This window comes from Myxine glutinosa, chromosome 3 (assembly GCF_964187855.1).
Source record: "Myxine glutinosa chromosome 3, kmMyxGlut1.1, whole genome shotgun sequence".
In the NCBI taxonomy this organism is placed as follows: domain Eukaryota; kingdom Metazoa; phylum Chordata; class Myxini; order Myxiniformes; family Myxinidae; genus Myxine; species Myxine glutinosa.
Genome location: NC_136263.1, coordinates 109,041,223 through 109,059,556, shown reverse-complemented (window position 1 = coordinate 109,059,556; position 18,334 = coordinate 109,041,223). Strand labels below are relative to the sequence as shown.

At 44.6% G+C, this 18,334-nt stretch overlaps 1 protein-coding gene across 1 annotated transcript in view; it reads right to left on the bottom strand.

Moving 5' to 3' along the window:
* FTSJ1 (FtsJ RNA 2'-O-methyltransferase 1) overlaps positions 1–5,482 on the bottom strand; it is a 35,279-nt gene extending 29,797 nt beyond the window's left edge. The window contains exons 1-2 of the mRNA XM_068110219.2: positions 5,319–5,482; positions 883–952 (exon numbers count right to left, since the gene is read on the bottom strand). Coding sequence (XP_067966320.1) covers positions 883–952; positions 5,319–5,439 — 191 coding nt within the window. The 5' untranslated portion in view covers positions 5,440–5,482. The remainder of the gene's footprint in view (positions 1–882; positions 953–5,318) is intronic.
* Positions 5,483–18,334: the final 12,852 nt, after the last annotated feature.

Genomic DNA, 18,334 nt, shown 5'->3' with positions numbered 1-18,334 from the left:
ACATGCTGTGCACAATAAGCACTACCAGCCTGAACATGCTGTGCACAATAAGCACTACCAGCCTGAACATGCTGTGCACAATAAGCACTACCAGCCTGAACATGCTGTGCACAAAAACCACCACCAGCCTGAACATGCTGTGCACAATAAGCATCACCAGCCTGAACATGCTGTGCACAATAAGCATCACCAGCCTGAACATGCTGTGCACAATAAGCACTACCAGCCTGAACATGCTGTGCACAATAAGCACTACCAGCCTGAACATGCTGTGCATAAAAACCACCACCAGCCTGAACATGCTGTGCACAAAAACCACCACCAGCCTGAACATGCTGTGCACAATAAGCATCACCAGCCTGAACATGCTGTGCACAAAAACAACCACCAGCCTGAACATGCTGTGCTGGTGCTGCGTTGCTAAATATGGAGGATGTCAAGGCCAGAAACATTGTTAATTAACCATTTGTTGCTCCATTTGACTTTGTTTTACATCCAGAAGTTGGAGCTCATCACTGACGAGCTATAATCAACAGATGATGGAAAGTTATTGCACAGATTGGAGAACAGGCAAACAAATCAAACACTGACAGGCCAAATTAATAACACCAGTGTTCAAGTTTGTGGATTGACAGAACAGGTCAATTGAAAAGTTTATTCAATTTGGCTCAATCGTTGACTCGCCATTATCCCCATTTGGCGTATGTAATATCAAGACAGCTCCAAAACTAATACTGTACTGCCTGAGGTAGTACAGAAGTGCAGATTACAAAGGTAGGAAGAAAAGGGTGATGGGAAAAGTATGAATGTGCAAAGACAGTTGTTCATAGTTCATAATGTAAGTTAAGTTCATAACTGTGTCAGTTCATAATGTGAGCGTACCTGAGTTTACGGCTAAGAACCTGGCTCCAGCTCCCCGGAGCAGCACACAGGTCCACCACGCGTGAAATACCTGCGCAAAATTCCAATCAGGTGAGAGAAAACTCGGAAAAATCTTTCAAAATGTTACCTTACTTCCCCCACCCTGTGCTTCCCTTGATTTTGCCAACACCAGGGCTTTCGGAATCAGCATTGAACCTTTCTTTTCTTTCACTGGTCGTCCATTACCACCCTTGCTAAGTGATGGCAACCCTAACGTGGAAACATGGACCTAAGAATACGTCACAATCCATGGAGGAAATTCCTCTTCAAATTACGACACTGGATGAGCAGACATGGTAATGGTGTCTGACTCAGGGGTATCTATTGGCAGTGAGGACGGGGAGTTTCTGCTTAGCTCGGCCATGGGTCGTCTTGTGGAGACAAGGTGTGAGAGGCAAGAATGGGCCATTTGGACCATCATGACTATGTCATAATCCACATCCCATTAACTTCATCTATCTATTCTATCTATAATTCCAGTAATCTCTGTGTGTATGTATGTATGTATGTATGTATGTATGTATGTATGTATGTCTGTGACCGCTGTTTCTCGACAACCACGGGTCCGATATACTTTAAACTTGCCAGGTATATTGCTGGGGACCCGAGGATGTGCCTTTTCAAGGTTTCATATTAATCGGACAAGTAGTTACCGAGCTATGTCCAAAAAACGATTCAACCAATCAGAGAGCAGCGAGCTATCACGTGTGCCGAACGTGGCGAACAGACTCTGCCTCGGACGGCACATTTGAGAGCGTATTCATTTATTTCACGTTGGCAAACTATGTTGGCGTTAAACTATGTTTGAAAACTAATTAAAACTACTTTGCGATTCTTTCGCTTTCCTGCGCGTTTGTGCACGCGATGGCGATTTCTTTACCAAACTCCGCAAGCCGTTCGCTTTGGACCAAACCATTTCATGTAAATAGAGGGGGGGGGATTGTCACCGTACTCGCAAGCCGTTCGCTTTGGACCAAACCATTTCATGTAAATAGAGGGGGGGGATATAATTTTAGATATATATATAGTACGGGCATGCCCTAGTCTATCAAATTAGAGTATTCATCTTTTCCATACAAAATAAACCCCAGCAGGTCCCACCATTAACTTCGTAATGTCACAAGCCTGCATTTCCCAGTGACGGTGCTCAATGCCATCACGTTTCTCTTATGTTTCGCCTCACACAAAAAAACATCGTAAAATGTTTGTTATATTCAGAAGGAAAACCTGAAATACAGACTTGGCATTTAATATGGAATATTTTTTTTGTGGGGGTGAACTTACTTTTCAAGATGACTTAGAAGCAAAAGTTCATTGGAATTATGTTGAAATTATTCTAGATTTTGTTAATGTGACCTTTAAAAGAAACAAAAACCACATTTGACATTTAAAAGCAAATAAATTGATCCTTGAAAGTGATGTAAACTGATATCAAACTAAATTCACGGACAGTACTGTGTTAAACTTCTGCACGTTTTCCAGAAGTATCTCTTTATTTTGCACATTAGCCAAAAAAAATTTCAACAAAAACAAAAGCTAAATTATGACTGGGATTACGGACAGTAAAATTACAGTTCAGTACTTCGTGTAACCCCCGCGAGCATTCAGGAGAGCATGTACACGTCGAGGCATGCTGTTCACGAGATTTGCCAAGGTTTGGACAGGAATCGCTTGCCATGCAGTGACAATAGTCTGCTGCAATTTACGCACAGAGGTAGGCTGCTGGTCCAAGTTGTCGATTTGACGCATTAATTCTGCCCACAGGTTCTCTATCGGATTCATATCCGGGACATGGCAGGCCACTCCATATGCTCTACACCATGGTCAGCAAGAAAGTGTTGGATCATGCGAGCACGATGAGGCCGTGCGTTGTCATCTTGGAAGACAAAGTTTCCTCGAAAGGCTGCACGGGCAAATGGAAGCAATGTTTCTTCCAGAATGACCCTGTACTTGAACTGGTTCAGGTGTCCATTCAGAACAACCAAGTCAGTTTTGCCCCCTGCATGAAAAGCAGCCCAAACAGTCACCCCACCACCTCCAGCTTGGACTCTTGGCACTATACAATCTTCGTTGTGGGCTTCATGCACTTGTCTGTGCACTCGGACGCGGCCATCTTGACGATAGACCAGAAATCTAGACTCGTCACTGAAGGTCACGTGATTCCAGTGTCCTGGCTGCCATTGACGGTGCTCTCTGGCCCACTGCAATCGGCGCTGGCTGTGTTGGCTGGACAGGCGTGGCTTTATCAGGGGACGCCTGGCACGATAGCCTGCTTGAACCAGTTGTTGGTTGACTAGCCTTCTGGATACAGGCACATTTGTCAGTTGCTGCCACTCAGCCCTAAGCCGATTAGCTGACTTGGTATGGCCATTGCAGACTAACCGGTGCAGCTGGCGATCATCTCTCCTTGTGGTTCTGCGTGGACGTCCTGGCCTCGGTATTGGAGTAGGGACACCCCTCTGAGCATTTCGTTTCAGGATCTTTGACACCTGACCTTGAGTGATGCCATACTGCCGAGCAATAGCACGCTGTTTCATGCCAGAATTTCGTAAAGCCACCACTAAATGACAAACAGCATTGTCAAGTTGACGGACCATCTCCAGAGGAAGCGGCAATAACTTTTGTAGATGTGCAGCAGTTGTTTTCCACTAATACAGAACGCAACAACCCTTATATACCCAGTTGTGAAGCCATTCGTCAAATGTACCTGTCCTTACATTTTGTCACGCCACCTGTGATATAATCCTGTTATTGACTTCTTGCTGTGAAAGACAATCAGCGACATGGTTCTTTCAACAAACAAATCACCGAAGGGTAAAAGAAACTCACCAGATTGATATATTGCGTTCAGAAAGTAAACCCAAGTCAAGAAAAAATATATATTCCATATTAAATGCCAAGTCTGTACATATCTTGGACAGGGTCGAGGGTCTTACAGTGGCATTGAAAGAGGTTGGATTAGGTCACGAGGTTTAGGCTAATGTTGTTGAACAGCAGGTTGTTGAAAAGAAAACGGTGGCATTCAGGAGGAAACGAAACCAAATAACCTCAGACTTATGGACAATTTAGGAAACTAGAATGGCATTCGGTAGAGCGCATAACTCCGCCAGGCTGAAGTGTTTATGGTTTGTATCCCACTTCATAGGCCTGATCTGGATTCGGACCTGAACCAAAATCGAATCGGCTTGTTCACTCATCCACCAAGTTTTGTCACAGGTCGTGTAAATATCGTGCTAGATATCGTTTTTGGCCCTATCACTCAATGGTGAAGAATAACTTTTTAAAAATGTATCTGATCCGGATTCGAATCTTCATCAAAATGGAATCAATTCTTCCTTGTCACACACCCAACCTGTCCACCCAGTTTTGTCCGAATCCGTCCACAACCTTTTGATATATCGTGCTATATATCGTGTTTTGCCCCATCTCTCAATGGTGAAGAATCACTTTAAAAATTCTCAGATCCAAATCTGGATCCAGATCTTCACCAAAATCTATTGAATTTGCCTTTGTCACATACCCAACCTGTCCACCAAATTTCGTACAAATCAATCAATAACTTTTTGAGATGTCCTGCTCACAAAGACAAACAGGGGTGAAAATATCACCTCCGACCACCTCTGGTGGTGGAGGTAAAAAGGTCATAATGGTCATCATGTGCTGGCAGGATGGACTAGAGGTACGCATGCACCTCTAACCTGTCCTACCTGGATTTGAATCAGTCTATAAACTGTCATCCTGGTGCTTCACGGGCAGGCTGGCAGGATGATTGGTCAATGTGGGTACCGTCCCTCAGGTGGACATTAAACGGGCGTCCCATATGCTGGCATTAGTTGGACGTTAAAGATCCCACGGTGTTCATCGTGAAGAGGGGGCAACCTATCGCCGGGACCATGAACAAATTCACAACTGCTGCCATAACCAGCAGAGGGCATTGCATCACGGCACAGCCATACCATCAGCCATGATGCTCCCACACTGCACTGTACTGCATACGAAGAAGAAGAAGAGGATCATCATAGAAATGGGATGCTGCCCTACAACCTTGATGGCAAATTAGAAAGGACATTTAGCTCAAAGCCATGATCAATGGATTATTAGAGCAACACGTGGTGCAAGATCCTTAACATAGCTTGGAGAATTTTAAAAAACCACACATCCGACCCCATGTTCAAATTAGGGGTGCTCTAGCATTCAGCACCCCCCCCCCCCCCCCCCGCTTGCATTTGACGATCTTGTCGCTTTTTCATTGACGACGTTTACATCCCCATCGAATCAAGCAGGTAATACAGCAGCAATGCATACTGGCTCATTTAATATTATACATGGCATATTTATTTTAAATATATGACCGAGTAAGAAACGAAAGCACGGTTGGCACTTCCTGTATTTCACACCCTCCAGCAAGTGGAACTCCTCATCGAGGTGCAGAAGCTTGAAAGCGCTTCGGGCTCGCCATCCCTGCTCCTTCGCCAACCGGTAATACACGTCTCGCTTGTCTTTGGAGGACCGGCCCATCGCGGAACACACCTACAATCACCACAATGGAATGAAGAAGAGGAGCGCGCTAGTGGATGCTGATGATGATGTTGTTATTGTTGTTGTTGTTGTTGTTTTCGTGTTCCTCCAAATCCTGCGTGTATTCATTACTTTCCAGAATATCACAATAAAAAGTTAGTTATTATAAGTTATTTCATAAGTTATTAAAAGTTATAAGAATAAGTTATTAACACACCTAAGCTGCAACAGGATCGTCTCAAAGGAAAATACTTTGCACAACATATTATGTTCACTTGTTTTATCATCTTAAAAATTTTTTTTTCCCCTCCAACAAAAGAAAGTGATGTTTGTACACATCCGAAAATAATTATAATAACAAGTACAGATGTATTCAAAGTACACCGCCCCCATGTCAAATAAATAAATAACATCCTCCAGGCAGCATTGCTGGGGCACCTTATGCGATATCGCCGTGCAGCTCAAAGAGACTGTATTGCTATTGGGAGGGAGAGGTGTAGGCCTACAATACTTGATAGATGAATTGCCTAATTAAAATCAATACATAATGATCGTAAAATAATTTCTTAATCAATTGGCTAATAAGTCATACCATACCTCAACCACCAGTGTTTCATCCAAAGCTGTAACTTTTTGAAAATTAATTAAATAAGTCATTAATCCAAAAAATAAATAATTAATTGATTAATCAATAAATAATTAATCGATTAATTAATTAATCAATAAAACAAAAATATCCTTTATATCCACATCACTTGGTCACTGTCATGTCTGAATATCAGCTTCCTAGCTCAAAATGTGCCTGAGATATTGCTCGATGAGAAAGAAAATAAATAAATGATTAATAATGAAAATAAATAAATAATAATCATAAAAAATTAAATTGTCAATCAATTGGCTAATATAATACATAAACCACCACGCTTTCATCTGAAGCTGTAGCTTTAAAAAAAAAAAATTAAGTAAGCCATTCATCGAATAATTCAATAATTAATCGATTAATTGATTAAGCAAATGAAAAATACCCTTTACAGCCAAATCACTTGGTCATTATCGTGTTCAAATATCAGCTTCCTACTCAAAAGGTACCTGAGATATTTCCCAGATGAGAAAGGAAATAAATAAGTACTTAATTAATCGATAATAATTAAGTAACTAATAAATTAATTGTTTAATAAAAAAACAAAAAACTGTTTTTGCCGAAGTACTTGCTCACTATTGTGCCAAAATTTCAGTTTCCTAGATCAAAGGCTGGCTGAGATATCGCCCGGACAATCAAGAAAGAAAGCAAGAAAGAAAAAAAGGAAACAAACAACCGGAGTGAAAACCGAGTATTCCCTTACAGCGCACGTCATCGCCGGGCCCCCTTGGGTGCCCCGCGATGACGTCATGCAGCACCTGGAGATGGAATAGGAAAGGAGCGGTGGACAACAACCAGAGTGAAAACTGAGTACTCCCTTACAGCATGCATCATCAGGAAAGGAGTGGTGTACAATAATGTACAGTCCATCCATTTGAAAGAACTTTGATGCAGAAGGAGGTTTCAAGTATAATGCAGACATGTGGTGGTAAACAACTCAGAAAGGAGCGACTAACTGGTCGAAGGTGGCATGGCAGTCAACGAGAAGCTGCTGCATATAACGCAGTAGCTGTGTGGGTCTTTGATATCCAAAATCCTCAATTTTCAGGGGTTCTTGAAAGCGTCGGTGCTCAGATGTTGTCGTCAGCTTTATGAGTGCGGCCTTCAAAATCGTGTACAGGTGCTTGTTGGAGATTGTAGAAAAATATCTCTCATCTCCGTCGCATGTTCTGGTAAGGAGAGTGTCGAATTGCGCTTTCATTTGTGGAAACCACCGCTGCGGGTCTTTAGGCCAGAATGGATCTTGTCCATCCATTTATATCACGTCGGGGTCACCAATTTATCATGGAAGGGAAAGCCGCCTGAGGCCTTTGGAATCCAAGTCAATCCTTTATTACAAACGTGAGCAATCCAACCCCGTTCGTCACTTCCGGTTGCACCTGGTACTGAAAAGCCGAGATCAAGCATATTTACATATTACCACATGAAAAGCAAAATGATGCCGCTACACTCAATGGTGAAGAATCACTTAAAAGTACTGCTCTCCCCTCTGGGCTGGTGCTCCTGCCTCACACCTAGCTCAGCTTCACGCTGTCGAAAACAAAGCTTTCAGAATCATTGGAATCTCCTACGATGAAGCTAACTCCGAGAGCCTTTCTCTCTCTCACCGCAGGCAGGTAGGTGGTCTTTCTGTCTTCTACCGACTCCTCTCCGGCCTTACTCCCCCTTCAGGATGCAAAAGATCTGCCAGTAACCCTCTTCTGGCGAATCTACCAAAATCAAGACTCTCTGCTCACCTTCACTCCTTCATTCCTTTCTCCCGCCTCTGGAACAAACTCCCTCACTCTCTTCAATCCAACTCCTCCATCCAGGTCTTTAAAACAGCTGTTCACCACCATCTCTTATCTTCCCCCATCCAAAACCTTGATCTTTTTTACCCCCGTTAAAACACGCCAAATCCACCTCTTTTAATCCCCAACTTCTTTCCTGAAATTCCTAGAAGTGTCTATCTTGTTTAATCCCGTGTACCCCGCCCCAGCCCTCTCTCTTCCACAGATCTCCCGATGTCGCTGTTCTCTACTATTGTTATGCTTTCCTCTCTCCCCCCCTCCCTTTGCTATGTGTCATACGTGTTATCTCTTATGGATGAGGGCGAGACTACCGGAAGTGGGGCTACATCCGGGCACTGTGGACCATAGCAACCTGGCTGCCGTTGAAAACAAAACCCGTCTGACAGGTTAATGCTATGCTGCACTGCACTGTTCAACACTTCAACAACTGCACTGCACTGTTCGACTCTGCGCATGTGCAAGATTGGAGGTCACGTTTCTTTCGAGGCTGTCCATGTTCTCACGCTTTCGAAGTTAAGTAATTTTTTCACAGTTGTGTTTTTGTCGTGGCTGTATCTGTCTGTCGGTGTGTGTACTTGTGGTGTGTCTTTGGTAAGATTCTCGGTGTTGATTTTTCGTACCTGCATACAAAATCGTCGGTTAATTCGTGTCGCGTATTCTGAGGCCTAGTAGGTTTCGGTGTCCAACCTTGGGGCCTTGTTTTTCTCTCAGCGGTTTGTTAATTGCGCTGCAATTACTTTCATTCCCTGTGTTTTGTCCCAGTCTTTCACCCCATACTTCCTTGTTTAAAATCTCAACTCAGAAAAAAAAAAAAAATTTTTTTTTCCCTTCTCTGCTGTAATTCGTTTATTCGTTGTTCTTATTTGTTCAGTCGTTCTTCGACCACGTTGTTCGTGATCACGTGATCACGTTGTTAAAAATGTTTAAACTTTCCCCTGAAGAACTGTATTCTGTCAAATATTATAACACCTTTTTTTCTTCCTCTATAAAAGGATGCTTTCGACTTACCAAATCTATTCATTCCAAAAAAAAATTCCATCTCTTACAGTGCCTCTTTCATACATTCCCTAAACTCTCCAGCACTCCACCCCTGCTTCAGCGTCCTCAAACATATTTTTGACTCGAGGGTCTCAAGAAACTTTTTGCAATAAATGTTCGTTTCCCATTAATCGTACACTTTTCAAAATCCAATCTCACCCCTCCCCTCCAAATCTTCCCCATTACCCTTTCCCTCCAAAACTTCCCCATCACCCCTCCCCTCCAAAACTTCCCCATCACCCCTCCCCTCCAAATCTACCCCCTTGCCCCTCCCCTCCAAATCTTCCCCATCACCCATCTCTTTCAAATATTCCCCCTTGCCCCTCCCCTCCAAATCTTCCCCATCACCCATCCCTTTCAAATCTTCCCCCTTGCCCATCCCCTCCAAATCTTCCCCATCACCCCTTCCCTCGAAAACGTCCCCATCACCCCTCCCCCCCAAAACTTCCCCATCACCCTCCCCTCCAAATCTACCCCCTTGCCCCTCCCCTCCAAAATCTTCCCCATCACCCATCTCTTTCAAATATTCCCTCTTGCCCCTCCCCTCCAAATCTTCCCCATCACCCATCCCTTTCAAATCTTCCCCCTTGCCCCTCCCCTCCAAATCTTCCCCATACCCCCTCCCCTCCAAAACTTCCCCATCACCCCTCCCCTCCAAACTTCCCCATCACCCCTCCACTCCAAATCTACCCCCTTGCCCCTCCCCTCCAAATCTTCCCCATCACCCATCTCTTTCAAATCCTCCCCCTTGCCCCTCCCCTCCAAATCTTCCCCATCACCCATCCCTTTCAAATCTCCCCCCTTTCCCCTTCCCTCCTAAACTCCCCCCACACCCCTCCCCTCCGAGACTCTCCCTCGCTCCTCCCCTCCTAGATGCCCCTCTCACCCCTCCTCCTCAAAGCGGCCTCCCCGCATCTTCCCCCTTCCAACTTTCACCTTAATCTCCCCCAATCTTCTGCCTCGCTCTTCCCCCTCCTCAAATAACACCTCACTGTGCCTCACCCAATCACCATCAAACCTTTTGTCCACCCCATTCTTCCCTTTCTCCAAGCTATTGTGGAGGAATAATTTCTACTCCTGTTCTACTATTAAAACTTCCAGGAACTCGTTTTAGCAAAATCAATGTTTTATTCACTTTTGAGAGTTTTGCTGTATCTATCTATAATTCCAGTAATCTCTGTCTGTACGTTTGTACGTCTGTTTGTCTGTGACCGCTGTTTCTCGACAACCACGGGTCCGATATACTTTTAACTTGCCAGGTATATTGCTGGGGACCCGAGGATGTGCCTTTTCAAGGTTTCATATTAATCGGACAATTACTTACCGAGCTATGTCCAAAAAACGATTCAACCAATCAGAGAGCAGCGAACGATCGCGTGTGCCGAACGTGGCGGGCACACTCTGCCTCGGATGGCACATTTGAGAGCGTATTCATTTATTTCACGTTTGCAAACTATGTTGGCGTTAAACTATGTTTTACAACTAATAAAAACGAATTTGCGATTCATTCGCTTTCCTGCGCGTTTGTGCACGCGATGGCGATTTCTTTACCAAACTCCGGAAGCCGTTCGCTTTGGACCAAACCATTGCATGTAAATAGAGGGGGGGGATTGTCACCACTCGCAAGCACGGAGGTATATAATATGGAGAGCCAATTGGCCACCTCGCAGCATTAGCCGCCGTGAAGCCACCGGAAATAGTCTGGCGGCCATATTGGGAAGCCGATTGTTTTGTAAACAAAGCCTGTCAAAGCAAAGGCGTGGCGCACTGATGATGCAGCTGGAGCGAATTTTAGGACCGCCGACTATTTAATTAATATAGAATACTAATATTTGAACTGATATTCTGGCTCAGAATCCCGTTCTTTAAGGAAATGGTGTTCATTAAGTTTGAAGTTGATTCTAGACGCATTTTTCCTGGGGAATCCAATGGTTTAGAGCTTGTTTGAAAAAAAAGTGCCCAAAATTACCGCTCGGTGTTCTTTATCGTCCTTCTCATGACCCAATCATCCACTAGTAGGAATAAGAATCCTGACATGTTACACCCCTGTTTAACTCCTGTCTTCACCTTGAACCATTCTGTTGTTTCACCTTGGTCGACGACCGCACATTGAAAGTCTTGGTAAAGGGCTTTTACAAGGTTCACTAATTTTCCAGGTATGCTGTATTTCTTCATTATGACCCAGACTTTCTCTGGGCAAGGAGTCGAAAGCTTTCTAGAAATCTATAAAATTGAGGTACATCGTCATCGTTTGCCATTCTTTGGCTTGTTCTATAATATTCCTCAATATAAAGATCTGATTTGTTGTCATGTTATATGATGTTACTTAATTCAGTCATTATATTGTAACTAAGATGTGTATGTTTCTATTACCGAGATGTTAGAAACCAGTCACATAAATGACATGAAACGCTGTCATGTAGTTAACCCACACAATTCTTGGGTTTCGGAAGTTTTTGCTATTCATAACATACAAGACTTACATGTTGCAATGGAACGTTCAGCAGGACATGGTAATTGTTACATGAATAATGGAGCGGAGATATAGACATCTCATGCAACACATCTTTTACAGTTTAAATATTTACATGAAGTGTTGGTGAACTCGCCATATCAGACAAAGGGCAACCCACTTGCCGACTTGATGTCATGTCGCATCAAGAGGCGCTTATATGCAGCAACAAACTGCCGGGCCGTTGGGTTATTCCCACTTCCACATGCAATGCGGACCGCTCCAAAGAAAAGTTCAATGTGGTCTTGGCTCATTTTGTACATGAGCAGGTATCGCAGGGGAGATGAGGCAGGTTTGACATATGTGAAATACAAAATTGTGACACTCTCTATGCAGATCATGAAACCAATGAAGGGGGTTTTCAAACGCGTATTGGTCATAACTTGACCATTCATGTTTTTGATGTTGGACAAGTAACTGTAGGCAGTATCCAGGAATGGCAGGAAAAGTCCTTCTCGTGATGTCATGAGTGATGCCTTGTAGTTTCGTGCCAATGGATTGCGAGAATTTAGAATGTCAAACAGTTTGTCCAATGTTTCAATGTATTGGCAGGTAGCCTCACTGCCCTGAAATTCTGATAGTTGCAAAGTGTCCCTGCAAAACCGAATTGCATCTGCCACACTAGTGCTCAATGTCTGAGCGGCTGTGTCCACCTTCATGACATTGCTCTTCCACTCGATGTGTTTCCGGGAGAGCTTATTTCCCAGACGCAAGCCTTCCCTCTTCTGCAGATCAAAGAGTGCCTGGATGTATTTCCACGCGATGACTTTTTTGTTGCCATCCTCCATCATTTTCATGGATCCAAGACAGTTTCTTGCAAGTTTAAGCATGTGACATGCATCGAGTACTTCGAGTACTTCGGCTTCAGTCAGACGGTTTGACCAGTCCTGTCGAAGTCACTCTCATTGAAGTGATCACTGCACAGAACTGTGGTGCCTGGGGTGGGGTAGAAGGACTCCCTTCTCAGGGCAGATGTCCATCGAGAGCACAAGTCCTTATCCTTTGGAAACCTTGAAACAAAATACATTGTGGTCACAAAATGTGGTTGCGGGTCAAAACCTCAGAGGGCAGTCAAAACATCCGAATCAAAACGACTCCATATCAAAATAATATTTTGAGTTTCATATGTATAGTTAAATACAACTTCATCTGCTAATGTTTGCCATGTGTCGGACTTTCGTACCTTCCACAAGTAACCCCCATTTGCTCTTTCTGCTCACGAGTGACACAGGAGGGCATGGAAACCCTGACAGTAGTAGACTGGACAATTAAGTTAAGCTCATCACAAATTAAATCACTTGACAATGATCATGAGCTGACGAGTCAATCTCGATACTTCAATCTGAATCAATGAATGAGTCAATCAGACATCAGTCTGACATACTCACATAGCCCTAGTGAATACACAATACAGTTATATTTGAGATCTGTGTCGTATTGCACACCCTGCGCATGGTCTAACATCATCAAATTCAAACACAGTGTTCAAACTTCATTGAAACTTCATTGAAACTTAATTACCTAGCCCCACCACCGTGACCACGCCAAAAACTGAAAAAGCAGAACACCCGCGATCGCGGTTTGTCACTTACTTGTGAAATGTGCATGTGGAGGCCTTCCCTGAGGTATTTGTGCAGTCAAATGCAACACACTGTGGCATTTTGAAACAGCGCGTTCACAAATAAGACTCCTTACAGTCGGTAAGCATCCAAAATGAATCAGAAATTGTGAGATCAGCTGATTGTGAGATCAAACACGGACGCAGACACAATCGGCTTCCCAATATGGCCGCCAAGCAACTTCCGCTAGCTTCAGCCGACAGCCGTCATTGGCTCTCCAGGTTTATTATATACCTCCGTGCTCGCAAGCCGTTCGCTTTGGACCAAACCATTTCATGTAAATAGAGGGGGGGGATATAATTTTAGATATAGATATAGTACGGGCATGCCCTAGTTCTACTAAATGTACTAATTAGATATTAATGACGTTGTCTGCCGGTCGTGGCTGTAGCTCCTTCTGTAGGTCTTTTGTTGAACCTCGTTCAGTTGTTGACCAGTCTCCAGTTGGTTGATCAGGTCAACTGGTCTTCAGTTGTTCACTCCTCTTCAGTAACTCTCCCAGTCCACTGCTTCTCCGTCACTCTCCCAATTCTCTCTGCTCTCCAATCGCAACTTTCTCTTGGTTTTAAAGCCCCAAACTCCTTTGATGTTGCGGAGCATGCAGGGTCACCCCAAAGGTTAATTCCCCTTGGGACATGAGAGCCTGCAAGCGTCTCTGGTTCCCTTATCCAAAAACCTTATTTGGCTCTTTGGCCAGCTTTCTATGTTGGGAGACTGAGAGCACTACCTTATTTCTGTTCAAGAGGTCAAATGCTCTGACCTGCTGAGGGAGAATTTGCAGCCTGTGCTCCATCTATGGAACACAGGCTAACTATTGATAGACACAGATGGTAGTCCAAGAGCGGTACACATTCTGTCTTGAATTATATTGCTCTTGTCCTATGCTCTTGGCTCATTTGTAAAGTAAAACATATTCCACTTTACACAAGATCACATTGAGATATATTCTAGCAATATTGTCAATAAGAATATTTATTCCCTGACACTATTCTGAAATCTCTGACACACCTTCCACAGCTCTCCCTACCTCTTCCTCCTCTTCCACATCTTACCCTACCCTGCCCCCCCCCCCCCTGTTCTGTATCCGATGCTCCCCCTTCCTCTTCATTAACGGTATGGACCTCAAACATCCGGGGCCTTCGCTCAAACTTGACTGATCTCTCCATACAGGTTGCTTCTGACAAACCAGACGTGATCTGCTTAACAGAAACTTTCCTCCTTCATGATGTCTCTGATTCCTTGGTATCTCTCGCAGGTTACTCCCTACTCCGGTATGATAGACCCGAGCCTCGTCCTGGAAGTGGGGTTGCTATCTTTATTTAAAAAAACTCTTCCTCACTCGCCCTGCACTGCCCTCTCTCCAACTCACCCCCAGGAATACCTTTGGCTGCGGCTTCCCCTTCGCTCCCACCTTTTGTTCATATGTGTGTTGTTCCGTCCACCAAACAGTGATGACTCCATCTACATCTCGCTGTCTGATAATATGGACCAACTTCTATCTACCCATCCCAACTCTCTCTTCCTCATATGTGGTGATTTCAATTGTCACCATGCCAGTTGGCTGGGTGTGGGTAACTCTCTCACCAGCCATGGCTCTTCAGCAAAGGACTTCTGCGACTCACTGGGACTGACACAATCTGTAAATTTCCCGACCCGGATCTCAGTCAACGGAGCATCTTCTCTTCTGGACTTGGTTGTGACTAACTTCCCTGAAAATGTCTGATGCTCTTCTTCTGCTCCAATCGGCTCATCTGATCATGTGCTTGTTAAAGTGGACATCTCTCTGACCATTCTCAGAGAGCCTCCTCAGCGTCGATGAGTCTGGCATTTCACTCAGGCCAACTGGCACGGTCTTCAAGCAGCCATCAATCATCTGGACTGGTCTCCCATCTCTACCGCCTCTGACATCAACTCATCCTGGGAATTCTTCCAAAGTAAATTGCTCTCTCTCATGCACAGATTTATCCCATCTCGTCTTCAGTTGTCATACCCTTCCTCCCGTCCATGGTACACGGAATCTTGTGGTGAGGCTGTTGCCCAGAAACAACTAGCTTTCGTCTCCTGGAAAGCAAATCCAATGGAAGGAAATCTCATTTCCTTTCACAAAGCCCGAAACAAGTGTGTGTCCACCCTCAGGAGACCCAGGAAACAATATCTCTCCGTTCCCAAGACCGAACTCTCTTATCTGTCTCCCTCTCCCAAATCCTGGTGGCATCTGGTCAAATCTGTTTCTGGTGTTTGTTCCCCCTCCATCCCCTTCCTCACCTCAAACGGCTACACGGCTGACTCCGCACATGAAAAATCTGAATGCCTCAACTCTGTGTTTGCCTCTAAATCTTGTGTCCCAAACCCATCCCTCTCTGTACCCACCGTACCCAGTCATACTCAGCTGCTCCTGGACTCTGTGTCCTTTCCTCCTGACAAGGTGGAAAAGTTTCTGTCAACCCTCGACTCTGATTCTGCAACTGGACCTGACGGCATCAGCCCACGGGTCGTAAAATCCTGTTCTTCCGCTCTTTCATTCCCTCTCTCTGTTCTCTTCACCCTCTCTTTTGCTCAAGGTCATCTTCCATCTGCTTGGAAATCAGCCAACATCACCGCTTTGCACAAAAAAGGTGCAAAAACAGATCCTAGCAACGACAGACCAATCAGCCTTCTCCCAATTATCAGCAAAGTCATGGAATCCATCATTGCTTCGGATATGAAATCTTTCCTCTTCTCCAATGGCTTGATCTCTGATCATCAATTTGGTATCAGACCTGGTCACTCTACTCTGGACATGCTGCTTCTGCTTTCTCAACAATGGATGGAGGTCCTCAATGCCAAACAGGAAATTAGAGCTGTCTCCCTTGACATATCCTGTGCCTTCGATACGGTCTGGCACCCCGCTCTGCTCACCAAAGTCCCTCCTTTGGTATCCATGGAAATTTCCACGCATGGCTGGCAGACTTCCTCTCTAGTCATAGTCAACGTGTGGCCCTGAATGGGTTTCTCTCATCTCCTCTTCCTGTTCAGGCTGGAGTTCCCCAAGGCAGTGTTCTGGGCCCTGTGCTTTTTCTGGTCTTCATCAATGATCTCTCTGATTCTCTTGAAAATCCTCTCTATCTCTTTGCTGATGACTCTACTCTCTGTCGCTCCATTCCTCATCCCTCAGATCGGCAGTCTGCAGCCTCCTCTCTCTGCAGACCTGGACAAAATCACAGACTGGGCAAACAAGTGGAACATGTCTTTCAATCCTGACAAATCTCACACTCTTATAATGTCTCTCCGAAAAGACCGACTGGACAACCCTCCCATTCACTTTCTGAATAATCCTCTCCAAGAAGTTCTGTCACTCAAGCTTTTGGGTCTCACTATCTGCCATGATCTTTCCTGGGAAAACCACATTTCAAATCTGGCCTCCAAAGCCAGTCGCCGACTGGGCATCCTCCGTCGTGCGAAGTCCTTCCTTGGCACACCTGAGCTCCTCACCACATACAAGGCTTTCATCTGCAGCTCAATGGAATACTGCTCTCCCCTCTGGGCTGGTGCTCCTGTCTCACACCTAGCTCATCTTCACGCTGTTGAAACCAAAGCGTTCAGAATCATTGGAATCTCCTGCGATGAAGCTAACTCCAAGGGCCTTTCACTCACTCACTGCAGGCAGGTTGGTGGTCTTTCCGTCTTCTACCGACTCCTCTCTGGCCTTGCCCCCCCCCCCCCAGCTCTCTCTGGGCTCTGTCCCCCAAATATTCCTACAGGTCGCACAAGATCTGCCTGCAACCCTCTTATGGTTAAACTGCCAAAATCAAGACTCTCTGCTCACCTTCACTCCTTCATTCCTCTTTTCTCCCACCTCTGGAACAAACTCCCTCACTCTCTTCAATCCCACTCCACCCTCCAGGTCTTTAAAACAGCTGTCCACCACCATCTCTTATCTTCCCCCATCCAAAACCTTGATCTTTTCTACCCCCGCTAATTTCACCCCAAATCCACTTTTTTGAAATACCAACTTCTGTCCTGGAAGTCCTTGGTGTCCTTGTGTTTTATACTTCTCCCCCACCCCCCCCCCCTTCCCACGCCCCCTCCCCCCAAGCCCCCTCCCTCCCACACATCTCCCTGCTCTCAAATGTTGTGTTTGTGTGCTTCCCCTTCTCTCCCCATCTTGTCTTCCGCTCCCTCTTTTTATATATTTTGTTTGTCTGGTTGATTTGTTTGTGAAATAAATGTTAGCTCTTTCACGAGCCTAGATTCAGCACACAAAAAAACAAAAAAACAAAAAAAACATTTTAACGCTATTTTCTCGCTTCAAAATACCCAAAAGCTGCGTAGTTTTTGGTTGTACTAACCACAACTGGAAACCAGGAGAGAAAAGATCTTGTTTTGAACTTCTTAAACGGGGAAAAAGCCCTGAAAGAAGCGACAAATGGCTGACAGCTATCGACAGGGAGAATGAAGACGGCTCTCACTGGAGCCCACCAAAATCAAGGGTGGTCTGCTCAGATCACTTTGTTTCTGGTAATTAGTGCATAGCATAACACATTTCCATTCACGTAAGGTTTATTTTAGGTAATTAATGGATACAATTATGTTCTGTAAACCTCGGTACCTTCCAAAAAAAATTCCGCGAAATCGAGCGTCAAATTTCCACAGGGCTCTAAACCAAACATTTCGTATTATTTTTCATATAACTTTACATTGTTAGAAAGAGAATTACTTTTAGCTTGTCGGAAAGTTAAAATGTTAAAGATCAGACAAGAATTAAGCGAGTTATGATCAAATAACCTACACCGTTTCCATAATTCCGGCTGTAACACGTGCCCTCTTGTGGTCTGTTTTCAACGTATCCAATCACGTGACTGTTGTCGCGAAGGGTGCACAACCCGGAAGTTACGTAGTTCGGTGGGCGGCTATTCGAGCATCGACTTGTGTACAAAAAAAAATCTAACCATTTCGGCTGTGTCGCATACCCAACCTGCCGACCAAGTTTCATCCGAATCCGTCCACAACTCTTTGAGACGAACAGACAAACAGGCAGAGATGAAAACAAAACCTCAGTCCACCTTCGTTGGTGGAGGTAATGACAAGCTTGTATGGAGCTCGCCAAGCTCTTCGACGAATGGTTGATGAGGAACGACTGGCTTGGAAAGCGACAGTAAGCCGCTCGCTCACGGAACACACCCCAAGTACCTATACTCAGTATACTGTCGTGCTGATCATGAAGTTAGATACTTTTTGATCGTGTCACTTGATATTTTATAAGACCTTTTATTACCCCAAAGGATGGGAAAAAAACATTGGGGCGGTGTATTATTAG